General features: G+C 39.2%; 1 protein-coding gene across 6 annotated transcripts in view; it reads right to left on the bottom strand.

Moving 5' to 3' along the window:
* Nucleotides 1–15,082, bottom strand: part of LOC132105561 (forkhead box protein P2-like) — a 105,473-nt gene that overhangs the window by 43,597 nt on the left and 46,794 nt on the right. For 3 of the 6 annotated variants that reach the window (XM_059510766.1, XM_059510768.1, XM_059510767.1), the window contains one exon: nucleotides 14,875–15,052. The exons of the other annotated variants lie outside the window; for them this stretch is intronic. In XM_059510766.1, coding sequence (XP_059366749.1) covers nucleotides 14,875–15,042 — 168 coding nt within the window. In that variant the 5' untranslated portion in view covers nucleotides 15,043–15,052. The remainder of the gene's footprint in view (nucleotides 1–14,874; nucleotides 15,053–15,082) is intronic. 6 annotated transcript variants of the gene reach the window in all.

Genomic DNA, 15,082 nt, shown 5'->3' with positions numbered 1-15,082 from the left:
ACAGACTCGCTGTACTCTGATTAATAAAAGGACAAAGTCAAAGAAGTCATTCAATACAATGTAGAGGTCAGGAGAGTGCCGCTTCCCACAGCACACTGGAAGAGACGTTTAATGACTTTTCCATTACGAATGTAAACTCTGGGAAGGGGGGGAATGTAATCAACTCCACTTTGCATATTAGAAAAAAAACATTTGTTTAGAACAGTTAAAGGGATAGTTCTCCAGAAATCATGGGATTTTTACTTCCTCATCCTCATTCCAAACTCATTCAGTTTTTAGTGAAACACAAATTGTATTCTGAAAGACTATTCTGGGCCACTTTTCAATATAACAAATGTGAATGAAATCTGGGAAGCTGCAAAGTAACAATAAAAGTTCAATCAGATAAGCAGAATCAGATAAGTCTCATTTGAATGAATCATTCAGACTAGTTTTGTGAACAGGTTCAATGAATCTAAATATTTTTTTAATGAATCGGGTTAAATTTCTATATTTTTTGCCCATCTAAAGTCTCAGTTCTTCTTCATGTTCATTATATGGAAGAGTGACCAGAAAAGGTGTTTTTTTCTATGAATGAAAAAGTCAAAGGATTGGAATAGAGGGCTGAGGGTGAGTAAAAGATGACAGAACTTCCACTTTTTGGCTGAAATATTCCTTTAAATGTTTCCAACAGAATTCTACACCTGTCCTTGTCCAGTAATGCTGCAAAAACATTCCTTATTAGTGACAACACTGCATTATACAGCTGATATTCACCCTTGTGTGAAAATACCCAGAATGCAACACAAAGGCATATTGGGTGCTTTCCAGATTCAACAAAAGCAAAACAACCACTGAAGTTTTGCTGGACGGCTGAAAGCTGCTTGCTTTGCTTTGCTTTTCTTTACCCTATAAGTTTTGTTGCTGTGTGGAAGAAATGCGTTCTGCCATCCATTAATGCACACATTGTATAAACAGCACAATGCATCACATTCCTCAGAGCTAGGAGCTCAAGGAGAACCCGGGCTGGAGCGTAAATAACAAGGCACTCAGGAACATATTTGATGTTGATATCTATCTCTAAGGACTGGGAGGGGGAGAAAAAAAAAAGAACAGAAAGAAACAAACTTGCACATTCAGTACAATGAAGAGCACATGGAAGACACGCACACAAACACATGATTGTAAGGGCTTGGCAATCCTTATGAAAATATAATTCTGCCCAAATGGATCAGCTGTAATTGGTTTCAGAAAGCGAGGTGGGGGGTGGGGGGGCGATACTGGTCACTATTATTCAAAACTGGGGGAAAAACACGAATGTTTACACAGGCGTTTCTCAGCTACGTTAATAGCCGAGCGGAGCTCACCGGAGAGAAAAAGAGACAGGCGAAAGAAACAATATGTCAACTCTCTCACCCCTTTCACCAGGCAGTCTGTGTTAAGACTTAACACAGGGGTAATGAGGAATACATCTCAATGTTCCCGGCGCTAAAACAAGCATGAAAAATATTAGCAGCCAGTCGCAGCTTAGCACATCATTAAAATCGCATCCTCGTTCCCAAGGATCAGCACTTGAACAGAGCTTTTACCGTCGCAACTGTGACCAAATGTATTACGAGACAAACAAGTGTTACAGTGAAAACTAGCTAAGATAATCAGGTTTGTTTGAGAATGGAAACGTGGTGAATTAATCTGGATTTTTGGGCTGTTTTGTCAAATGTTTTTAATTCAATCATAATGTTTTTTTTTTTTTGTGACGCAAGGCTTATCTGAACAACTCTAGATTAGAATGCTACACATGTTTCGTTGGAAGTTTTGTGCTTCAGAAAATCTCCATGCCTGCAGTCGCAGAGGGCACATCAACCCTCGGCTTATGGAAAAGACGCACAACAAGACAGAGATAGAGTGAGAGAGCATAGCCCTTATCAAGCCAACAGGAGTCGGCTGCCACGAAAAACAAAGGACAAACAGTTTAAGCTGAACAAACAAACAGAGCTGATTGGCCGGTGGTCTGTGCGGCCTGTACAAAGATAGGGCCCCACTCTTGACAGCAAAATATTGACACCATATCTGTTATGTAAGTGTGTTTAGGACATAGGGGTCTGATGAGGGGCCAGGCCACTCATGAATAGAAAACATCACTCCAGGCACGGATTTCAGAAACAAGACGTGCACGGAGGACATAACAGCCCTGCAGTGGTCCTACAGTGGACACCACATGCACGTCAGTATGAATGACAGCTGAACACGTTAAAGGTCCGTTTGGACACACAACGGCAGTAGGTCAGTCTGTGGACAATGTCCCAACCTCTGTTGTGAGGAGGCTGACTGACAAGGGCGGAACAGACTGCCTTTTATCAAAGGTCATCCATAGCTGTGATCTGTGTTAGCACTCCAGTCGACGGTGAACCAGGACTTATCAGGGAGGCTGGCCGGGCTTGTTGAGCTCCAAAGACTGAAGCTGCACCTAGCTCTATGGAGACAAACAAAGTTCAAACTAGCAACCTGGAAATGTTCAATTTGGAATGAATTTAGTTTTTATGTGAAAGCTCTGAATACCATCAAACATTTTCAAGTAATTAACAAGCTCCATTTAATATTACAACACTTATAGTAATAATATTTGAATGTATTTTTGATCATGAAAATTACTTTTAATAATAATAACCTAAAATTGTATTATTATTTAATGCATTCTTGATACAAATTAATAACAATAATAATGTAATAATAAAACAAAATAATACTAAGTAAACTCAATTTATTATTAGAACAAAATATAAGAAAGAAAGATCGACATGATGAAAACTGATGATGACAATTACATTTAATAACAACAACATAAAACAAATATTTTAATGTATTTTTAATGATGAAATTATTGTTGTTTCTAATAACAATAATAATAATAACAAAAATAATAAAAGTAAAATCCTTCCAAGTAAATTGAATTAAATTAATAAAATATATTTAAAAACTCAATTTATTAAAACAACAAGATGGAAGAGAGAGAAAGAAAGAAAGAATATACCATTAGTAAAAAAAAAACCTGCAGAGGGAATTCATCTATTTTTTACTTATAAATAACATACATCACCCTTCAACTTTCTTCTTCCTATTCTGGCTTTAGATAAAGGAAAATTCTGTCTATCCGCCATGGGCATATGTAACAAATAAATGACTTTGACTTGTGAGGTCTGAGTTTAGTTCTTTAAAAAGGACTCAATTGGGAAAACAGCAATATGTCCAGTAAGGATGAGCCGTGTGCTCACAGCATCCATTCTAGCAGCTGACACAAATAAAAAACGAGGAGAGGGGAGTGAGCGAGATGGAGAAAGTGAGCGAGATCTCACTTATTGTGGATACAGACACAGAGTGTTTTTCCTCAGCCAAAAGCCATACTTCTCAGACAAGAGAAAAGGATGTGGGAATAATGAGTGTTTTTATGTATGACTCAATAAATCAGCGGTGTGTGCAGCTCACGGGCCGGTCCGTGGAGACGCTCCTCAGCTGCAGGGCCAAGCACGAGCTAACCGGCAGAACAATGGGCTTCTGTGAGCTGCGCTCTCTCTTTTTCTCCTTTCATTCCTTCTCCAGCTTTTTCCTCTCAATCGCTCGTAAGCAGTTCCCGTCTTTCCTCGCTCCACACCTCATATCTCCGTCTCCCTCGCTCGCTTCTTGTTTATTGATTTTCTAGATTAAGGATCCCATGGAGAGGGATTGTAACACACAACCATAAAATTATTTTGGGGTGTGCTTATTTGCCTTCCCATTGCATCTATTTGGCCTGTGTCTGTAGACAATTATGCTTCCCCAGCCCAGTCTCAGGTGCTAATAATGAAGGACAAATAGAATCATATGTGTAAACTTCCCCATCTGATGAAAATTTATATTAACTTTCTGCCACTGTAAACACAGAGGCATAGCTCAGCCCTCCCTGGTGAATTCGAGATGAATTCGCTCATTTCTACCCCAGAAAGCCAGGCATTTACGGGAGGGAGAGAGAGAAAACAGAGATCTGCTTCATTGTGTAACCTCACACTTATTTTTTCAAGTGCAAGGAGACAAAACACGAGTCTGTCCAGCCCATCAGGGTGAGTGTGTATGCGTAGACAACAGAAATGTGTGCCTGTGTGTGTGTGAGTGCATGGCCCTCATTGGGGAAACAGTGCCAGCAATAACAGGCCAAACAGAGTCGGCTTCCTCCGTTCACTGCAACCACAAACATTCATATGCTTCCCGCCTCCTGCAGACACCGTTATGGATGTTTCTCGCAAATCCGCGCCGCACTTTTGCACTGGACCAAGTTTAATAGTTTACAGTATCGCCAGCAACCTGTGGAGGGAATTAGACGGCAGGGGCCCCATACTGAAAACAACATCTGTATCCCATTGAAATCCAGAAACGTACTGAAAAGAGCAAGAGAAAAACCATTTCTACTTTAATTTGATGCTTTTGCTTAGATGAGCATCACTATTACTTTTGCTTAGAGTGATTTTTGAAAGATTCCTAAGCCTAGTTTTAAACTATGTTATGCTACAAACATAAATGGTACTGCACTTTTATTCATGAAGCTTGTTTAGAAAAGGTGTGCTGTTCAACAATAAGGATTTTTATGCTTGCTCAGTTAGGCCAGCTAAGATTTCAAATTGCACTGCCAACATTTCACTTGCCTACTGTAAATTAATTTCACTTGCTTATCGTAATTAAATGTATAAATGTTAAAAGTATTTTGATGTAAATACTAAAATAATAAATATTTAAAAAATATTAATTTAAATATATATTTACACATCTAAATGTACTATTTTCAAATGAAAAGCTTTATTTTGATGAGAAGCTTACAATAATAGTTGAGAAGCAAATAATGTAAGATATGTACATTCACTTATTGAGTAACACTATTTCTTTTGGATTCTAAAAGTTTTTACTGGTGGACAAAACATCTGTGACAAAAAATAAAAACAAAACCAGTACAATTTGCACAGTAACAACTTACAATTTGGTATCATATAATACCAAATATTATATGGACATATTGCCTCTCCTCCTTTGTATCTCTCTGGGAGCTGAGACATTGTTTCTTCACATCTCTGTCTGGCTCCTTTACTTATGAAATTCGATCTCTCCCTGCTTCTCAACGGCAGGCTTTGGTAAAAACCTTGCTTTCAACTGCTGTATATCATCTGAGTTTAGATAAGGTGACTCTACTGGGCCTTTTATCTGCCTTCCTTACAGAGGCACGATCAAGAATGGAGACTGCTTTTCACTTATACCATCAACACGTGCCAGCAAGTGCAGGTCAGGGAAGGAAATAAAGGAAGAGCGAAGCGGTGACCGAGTCCCCACTTCCTAACATGTGCTCGATGCACTTGGCTTCTTTTTCAAGTGATTATGATCCATCTCTTTTTCACAGTTCCACGCCACTGAGCATCACACGGTCGGAGGAATACCTCTTTATAAATGTTGCATTGAGGGGCGAGAGAGAGCAGATGCCACACTTCATTTAGAGTGAGGCCGGAGGAAAAAGAAGGAAAAGAATAGCACAGAGCCTTTGTCAGGCTGAGCGAATGAATTTGTTTGCATAGTGTTCGTTGACAAGAAATTATTGAGAGGCACATACAGCAGAGTACAAAGCTAGAGGCAAAGAGAATAGCACAGAGCCTTTCTCTCAGTCTCAATTTCTCAGTCCCATTGACAAAAGAAGTGTTTGTGCAGGGTCTCAACAGCAATACACACAACCATGATGAAAAAACAAACGCACATAAGTACTCCAGGTAGGAAAGTAAAAAAAATGCAAATCCATTTTCTTTTAGCCATATATTAGGGTTAGTATGTATAGTAGCTTCAACTAAAAGTATGAGATATATCCTCATTTAGGTAATTGTATATATTGCCTGATCATCCTCCTGGCAGCACTCTAAAAGTCAATAGTGTGTCTGAGTGTGCATGTGTGGTCCACGGCGAGCTCTTACACTGTTACCCACAAGGTCGATTGGCCCCTTTGTGACCTTTAATGTAAAGCACAAACCCTTGATTACGGTGCAACTAACCACAGACAGCACGTTGTGAAACAATATGCGGTTTCTACTCCAGCTGGAAAATACGTGCTGAAGGAAGCTAAAAAATGGTGCCCTGACATTATCGCTTTTCAATAGCGCAGGAAAAATGATCACCACAAAATGGAATCGGGTTACAAGAGCACGAGCCACTCCAGGTGAAGACAAACTATTGTTTTCAGTCCATTTACCTGAGTGTTCAACTGTCATTAGTTTGCGGTGGGCCTCTAGTCCATTCAGCCTGGGTGATGGATCTTCCCAGCCCATCTCAATGAGCGTCGGGCTGTGCTGCAGATCAGCAGAGTTAATAGTGTTACATCTAGCTGGTGGTGGGCCAATGCATCTCCGTCAATCCTCCTCGGTGATGGAGCGCTGGGGCCCCGGGCCCTCCCGGCTACATGTGCCAGTGATCTGTGGCGTTTGTCTTGTGAATATTCCAATTACAGTGCGTTCCTGACCTTTTGAGTGAGCTGAGCTGGGGTTGAGTTATCTTCCCTCCTGACACACGGCACCTATCAGTCAATGTTTCAGTGAAAGAGACAGATCTGTTCTAAGGGTTTCAGGCTGATTACAAAGAGCTATGGATTGTTACACATACCCCTAGACATGCGGCGATTAAGATGCATTCAATGAGCAGATACACATACGTGTTCACTCAAACACATCGGCTCTGTGTATTCACATGCCATGTATCTGCTATAATCAGCCGGCTAACTGCCTGACTACACTCGCTCCCGTAAACAAACCCTTTGACGGGCCTATATGGCTTTTATGAGGTTTATTTCGCAAACCTAGCGTGAACAACAAAGTAATACTTTTGTAGCTCCCTCCCCCTCCCAACAGCTAATCTACATCTTTCATTGAATCAAGAATGGAAATGGCCAAGAAATGCTTCTTTTTCAATTTCATGCTGAGGTAGCTCAACTTAGTGGATGTAATTTGTCCTAACTAGAAAATTCATCACAATGTCGTTGACTTATTTCGACCATGAGACAAATCCCCCCAGTCTCATTCTTTTTTCCCTTTTCTATGCTTTGATGAACATCCCTAAAGCATCATCACTCCCTTCATAACATGTCTGATCATAACTAGACAATTACATTGGCTGTTAAAAAGAAGTGACTACGATCTACATCAAAAGAAATGACAGAGGTCACCATCTAAGAACATGCATGCCTGGCATTGTAAACCACAACTTGTATATAAAACATGAAGTATATCACATATAATTATAAAAAAAGAGATATAAAATAAGACTGGATGAGCCACATATCAAAACAGACAACATTTGCACAACCGAAATCAAGCAGTTTAACTACAATACTTGACTGTGAATATTGGTTTACAGTATCTGATCATATTGCTGCTGCCAATGTTTTATAAAAACTCCTCAAAACCTCTTAATCATGGTAAAAATCACAGCTAATCGCTTTAGTAGCAACTTCTTTTAAGCCAAACCGAAACAAGCAACCATGTCGCCACACAACTGAGAAAATACCCAGCGGGCAAATTCATGCATCAAATAACTCCTGGTAAATACCTCTAGCAATAACAATCACATTTCAATTGAAATGGAGTAGCATTGGAAGATTTAAGCGTGAAAGCAATATCAGCTTAGCATCAAATCAAGCATGAAGCCTCACACACAACCTTAATTCATGTTTTGCATACGACGACAGCATTTCCTTATCGCCAATCCCTCTCACACACAATGTGGCTGGCGTATGCTGCTAGTTCTTGTTTTTTTGTGCATGCTAACCCTCTCTGTGGTTTCCTGGCTCATGATGGAGATGATTGGGCTGAAATGACAGCGACGGAGAGGGGATATAGCATCGATCCTACACTTTAAAGATAAAAAATGTCCCGGACGAGCCCCCAGAAATAACACCCACTGAGAAAGCCTACAAGCCTGGGCTAAGTGACATGTGCGTGCATTTGAAAAGCCTCTTGTGTATTTGCGAGCTGAGGCTGGGCTTATTTACAACATTTGTTGAAAAGCCCTGAAGAGCTGCAAGCTGAGAGGGTCTCTTACATTTGTATTCAGTGTCTGGGGGCAGTGAGCTATGAGCCAGGCCAGACGCCACTCATAGGATCCCTCTCCCACTCACTCTCTACCAGCATTATGGAATTCAAATATTCAAGTGGAAGAGTGGCAACATCTGACTACCTTGTGCATAGTAAATAGAAAGAGGGAAAGAGGGAGGAACAGAGGGAACGGGGGGAGAGAACAGCTTTTGCAATCGTAGCCCTCAACTCCTTAACCAGATTTACATCATTTTAATATTTGTTCCGGAAAACCTTCACATACAAACATCCCCAGGCAGGCGTTTCACAGGCTGATTTGTTACTATTCATGGATAAACCGGAGAGAAACTGTAATACTAGACATGCTTGTTAAATTCACAAGGCTCCAAAGCTGCCTTCTAGAAAATCCTGCCTCTTGGTTGTCAGCTTAAGACGCCGGGCATCTGCATATGTGAGCTTTTTAAGCTCTGTTAAATGGTTTGTGGTGTCATAGGCTGTCAGAGATACTGGGAGGATGAGGTTCAGGATGCTCTAGTTTCCTCACCATGTTTTTATTGTGTCTGAGTTCAAGGCGACTCTAAAAGACTCCCCACTCTCAGGAGCCTTGCTCTGAATCACCTGCTTCGAGGAATAAAGCTTTTGGTTCAGTTGATCAAGGTTTGGGGAAAGAACGACATTACCCATAAGCACCTGCTCCAAAGTCTTAAAACGCAAAAGTATGTCACTTTGGTCTCCAGTGGAGGCTTCTGCCCTGAGGGCCGTTTCTGCAGGCAGGGCTGTTGGAAAACATCAAAACAGCAGGAAATGAGATGTGAAGTGGTCATTGATCTTGACTGGCTGACTGCTGGAGTTTTATTTACACACTGAGGTTAAATGCAATTGCTAAACACAAGCGGCTGGTCAGAGTCATGGCCTAATGGTTAACCCATACGCTAACACATTGAGCCATGGACAAGGAGAGTCTAATATTGAGTCATAACATTTGCCAATATCCCACTTGCTCCCAGCCTTCTCAATCAGCCTTCTTCAATCAATAAAGTGGTATCAAATTAAATAAAACACAAAATACACAAGTATAAATTAAAAGGGGTATTTATAAGAGTATAGAATAACAAATAAAAAGAACAAATACATAAAACTGTAAAATATTGTATTAATACTTAATACAAAAAAAACAAGATGGACTACATAAGCACTGGTAAGGTAATAAGTCACCTTTGCAATATATAAATAATTCTGTTCCACAAAAAAAAAAAAAAAAAAAAAAAAAAAAAAAATTGTCCTTGTTACCTAAATGTGCAAACGTGTCTCATTTCATTCATAACTCTAAGACTGAAGGTGTGTGTGTCTCACCTGCACGTCTTTGACCTGTGTTTCCCCCCATGACGCTACTAGTGCCGCCCAAGCATGAGCAATGTTCATGAGTGTTTGTTTCCAGCAGATTTCACTCTGTTCCTTTTTCTCTAAATCCCCCCTCCTCTTCTTGTCCCTCGCTCAATCTCTCTTTCAAAGCCACGGCTTGACATTTCACTCGGTCTCTGGAGAGGCCGATGGGAAATGGAGTTACTACTGCAGGCGCACTGTAAATTCCATACAGCCACATGTTATGTGGCCTAAACACAAATGACCACTCCAGGATCTGAGCTCAATGGTGATAACAGAATAATACCTGCTGTTGTCTAGGGAGGAACGAAGCATGCACATCTGTCACGGAGAGCCTTATATCTTGCAGTGTCATCGCGAGAAGCATCATGCCTCTATATGTCAAAACGATGTCTGCTGATAGTGAAATAGTAACCATGAAATACAACGGAAAGTCATTGAGACACGTTTTATTTTGTTTCTAGCATCAACCTTTGTGAAAGCTTTATGAAATATGGCTCTGATGAAACTGTATGTGTGTGTGTGTTATTTACACACTGTAGTGGAGGAGTCTTGGGCCGGTGTGATAAAGCTAATGAGCTTCTTTGTGCTGGAGTGTAAATGAGACAGTCACCTCGCTTTCACTATCTGCACGGTAGAGACTCCAGGGGTGATTACTGCTTTAAATTATGCTCAAGGGCAAAGCGCTATTTGCATCAGAGGGGCTTTTATTTGGCTGATGAGTGGCGAAAGCCGTCATCACCCTGCCTGAAGATGTTGCACTCGCAGCTCCCGGTGGACAGCGGGGGAGATGGAAGCGAGACTGGCTGTTTGTGTGGCGTCTCTGCGTTACTTTGTTACTTTCCACTCCTGAATGACAGTCAATGGACCCCTAGAGACGTTCCCTCCCACCTCTTCTGAATGCATGCATGTGTGTTAATGTGTTTGTGGGGTGATGATGGAGTAAGACTCATTGAATATCAATTAGCACTGTGGTTTTTCTCGGTTATGCTTCTGTTTATGGATATTTTCCAGGGAAATCGTTGTGGAAAATGAAGTAAATAAGAGCAAAATAAGTACTATTTAGATCATTCGTTTTCCATGGACACCTCCTCCCTCCTCCCCAAGTGGCTCCCTCAACTGCGATACTACCTCCAATTTCATTTGCTCTTACACCTGGAGAAGACGGGGAAAATATGGCTGACACTGGCTGTCAGGCGTCTCATCTTAAATTCTCCTCAAGCTAAAATGTCGGGTTAATTGCTGTCATTTTTACACTGGGCCAGTGACTTCCTGCAACAATCACTGTTAGCAGGGGAGAAAAATATTACATGAACAATGTCCTGTGCATCTGGACACGACATTCATAAATACACGTGGAAGAGTGGCTAATAAAAAGAAAGAGGCTGATTTAAAAATAAATAAATAAAAACAGAAATATTCCAAGAGCCAATGGCATGTTTATATAGTATAAAATACTGCAGAATCTATAACTGAATTTTAATGAATGAAGACAAAATGCATGGCATGTGGATTTTATAATGGCACTCTTTTTACTAATATACCACAGAGAACTTCCTCTAAGGACAGGAAGTTAAATTGCAGAGTACAGCTAGCTCAGTGGTGTGTGGTGGTGTTTTAAAATGAGGCAGAAGTTGCACACAGACACACACACACACACATATATATGTATAGATATATAGGCCTATATATATGTCCCTGTTTCGCTTAATGTTGTCACATTTTCCTGGTTAAATATGCTATTACATAAAAAGAGAACAAATATAATTCTATTTTGCATTTTGTTTACTATTTTTAATACTAATTATACATTTCATAGTGTTTATGCATTTTTATATTTATTTCAAAATAATAACTAAAGGCATTATTATGATGTGACAGAAAGTAGTGGTATCTAAGCAGGAGAACTGTTTACATACTTTATAGTTAGTCGATTATGCCATAATTTAATTCAGTCCAGGAGCTCGCAGAAAACAAGAGGTGGGATTTACTGCATGAACCAATCACATTCAATCATAACCGATCATATCTAATTTTAGAGCGATGGACGCATTGCCTTCTCTCACGTGACTTTATCCAATTCATTCTCAATTACAACCCAGAAAAGTTGCGGCCTATGGACTGAAGGGAGACAAGCCTCCGCTGTAACTTTACCTGCTGGTGTCGCTGTTGGACAGTGTTACTTTATAAAATTGTAATGTCGTATTTAGCAATATTTGCGATATAGGTTTGTAATATCGATTATTTTGTCATCCAATTTTTTGAGGAGACACTGACTCCCTTACCTACTCGGAGGGAACGCCCCTGGGCTAACTATACACTATACATCCATATGATCACAGATTATTATACTAGAACAATCATCTAGAGGTTCCATTATATCACACCACATTATCCACAGATCAATGCAAACATTCTTGTATGCACACATCATTATAAATATTACAACATTAAAAGCTCATTTAACAACAGCCTACAGATCAATGACGTCCAGGTCCTTTACCACCATTCTTGCAGAAACATGAAAAAAAAACTTCCAGTGCTTCTTTCATAAGAAGATTATTATGGAAATATAATGTATAGCAAATGTAAAACTGTCTCTAAAAATGTTGACAGAAATATAGCCACAACACACTGTAAAACTGAATGTAAAATGTTAATTTTTTTAATAAATAATAATAATAATGAAATAAAAAAAGATCAGAAGGCAATTTGAAATTTCTGAATGTTTTTTTCTGAGTAAGAAAGTTTGGCAATGGACAAAAATATTCAATAGTTCAATTACTAACGGCCATTTTTAACTAGACTGTTTCATCTCTCTCTCTCTTCCACACACACACACACACAGCACCAAAACTCAGAGATCTAGGTGGTTATTAAGCGGATGTGTAGGAATTCTCTGACTGTGGCGTGTGTGAGAGGGAATTGTGCAGGAAGTGTGTGAAGTTAACAGCACCTGGCCTCCGTTTAAAAAGCCTCCCGAGGCCTGTTAGCTGGCCCACTCATTTCAATGCGTCTGTCTGCGCTCTCCCGCTCGCTCTCTGGAAGTCAAACATTGTCACTCTCTCCACTGTCTCTATGGCACTTATCTCTCCTCTCTTCACTCTTTCTGCTTACACTGCCCTTTTCTTCCACTGTTAGTGTGGATTATCTACAGACAGATAACACAAAATCTATTCAAGTAATACAGGAATAATAACACTGTAATAATATAATATAATGATAAATAAAAGGAATAGAATAAAATATGTATAAAATGAAACTTTTACAATTGAATAAAGCAAAATCAATGTTATTTGTTATTGTTATCTATTGTTAACTTATGTTAAACTAACATGTACAACAACAACAACATTTTTTGTATTATTAATATTAATAATTGCAGTAATATTATCACTTTTAATTCTATTTGTGTGTACAGTAATAGTAAAACAATAAAAACAACAATATTAACTTTCTACCAACAAGAAACAACAATAACAGTGATTATTATATAATAATGAATATAATAACAGTAATCATCATCATCGATATAATAATAATATTAATAATGTGTCTGGTTTGATGATTCTGTGGCTAGCTGTTTTATTGGCTTTTACTGTATTCTGTTTAATAATTACACTGAATATACAATTTATTGTATATAAAAAAGATTGTTTAAATTTTATTATTTATTTTACATTAAATGCATATTTATATACAGTACATTCATATTTAGAATATCAATATTTAATTTTAATTTTTATAATTATGTGTGCTTACTGTAACAAAAAATATTTTATATAAAACATCTATCTCTAATTTTAAATTACAATAATTCATTAGAATTCATAATATTTAACACTATTATTTCAGTCGGTTTATAATATATTGATCATAATAAATACAAACCAAATATATAATATATATTGACATTTGCATAATTAATATAAACCTATAGTTAAGATGTTCATTATTTAATATTTCAATAGGTTTATAATAATTATAAAACATCATCGATCAACTACTAACAATTCACAAATATGAACCATTATCAATAATGGTTTTGATACAAGTTTACAAAAACACTTTTGTAGAACCCAGCATTAACCACCAAACACTGATCTCACACACGCTGAAGTGTGCAGGTTAAAACAGAAGTCAGTAATGAGAAAGCGGGGGGGTTGACCCCAATCAGACGCGTGTGTGAGACACAGAGAGAGCGAGAGAGACGGCCGGTGTGATGATGAATGGGAGGAGAGGCCGTGAGATGGGGGTGCCGTTGTAATCACCAGCTGGAGAGGGTGGCTAAGAAGGGGGGGCGCTCGGAGGGATCCACAAAGAGCCGCAGGACACACTTCACTCTGCTACACTGATCCTGTCTTACCCACAGGCCCATGGGCTGCTTTCAGCTGCTGTCACCAGGACGGAGCCATTCACTCACTCACTCACTCACACACACTCACACACACACACACACACACACATGAAAACAACTGCTGTTTAATAGCTATAAACTTAAAATGCCAGAAAAAAAACACTATTAGGTATTATAAAAAAAAAAAAAAATCGAAATATACATTAAAAAATATAAAATCAATAATTTTGCAATTATTAACAAAAAACATGGAAAAAGTATTGAAAGTCTTACTTAAATCCTTGAAAACACAACAAACAGTGCCCGAGGAATTACAAATTCTGTTTTCAGACACATACTCACAGCCAATGACACACTTGCGAGTGAATAAGTGAACACACACTCCACACCGCCAGCAGACTAACCCTGAGCTCAGCCTGACCTCTCATGCTGCTCTTTTGGTGAGCTGTCAAACCCATCATTCACTGCACCGAGACACATACATACATGCATACAGTACACAACTGTGCTGTTTTTGAAGTCAAAATAATTATGCAAACATCCCCTACACATATATATTTTGAAACAAATACAACATGCACTGGTCAGTTGGTTTCTGGAGTGAACGAGCTGTAAAGGTGTTGTGAAGTCAAATAAGGAGGCCCTCTAGTGGCCACAAACAAAGAAACACGAGCAAGGCTCCGTACTTCACACACAAACACACATGCTTGGCAAACTCAACCAGTACGCTTCTTGCACAGAAGCACCAAAACACCTACAAAACAAGTCAAAAACAGCCCAAATTCAACCAGATTTCTGCACTAAACTCTTGAAATCCTTAATACACTAAACTTAAATGTAAACCGCCACTAAATAAGCACTAAAATACAGTAAAAACAAGAATAAAACAAAACAGTCCAGTTCCTGTCTAAATGTGTACAACTGAAGGGTGTCAGTCAAATAGCTGCCTGCTGAGCCCTATGTGAAAGCCAGCGAGAGAGAGAGAGAGAGAGAAAGAGAGGGAGGGAGAGAGAGAAAGAGACAGAGCGCGGCGGATGACAACGGACGAGGGGGGAGAGAGACGCAACTTACCTGCTGTTGTTGCAGATGCAGCAGCTCGACTGCGCTTACTTCACTGCTCGTCTCCCCACTTGATCTTCCATCTCTACTGCCAGCATCTAATTGGCTGCTTAGGATGCTCATTCCATTTTGACTCATTGAACTGTTGCTTATTGTCTCATTGGCCGACTCCTGCATCATGACTTAATACCTAGAAGTGATTAAGAGGCACCGGTTAAGG

The sequence above is a fragment of the Carassius carassius genome, chromosome 26 (genome assembly GCF_963082965.1).
Source record: "Carassius carassius chromosome 26, fCarCar2.1, whole genome shotgun sequence".
Lineage (NCBI taxonomy): Eukaryota > Metazoa > Chordata > Actinopteri > Cypriniformes > Cyprinidae > Carassius > Carassius carassius.
This window is presented reverse-complemented; position numbering and strand designations above follow the sequence as displayed.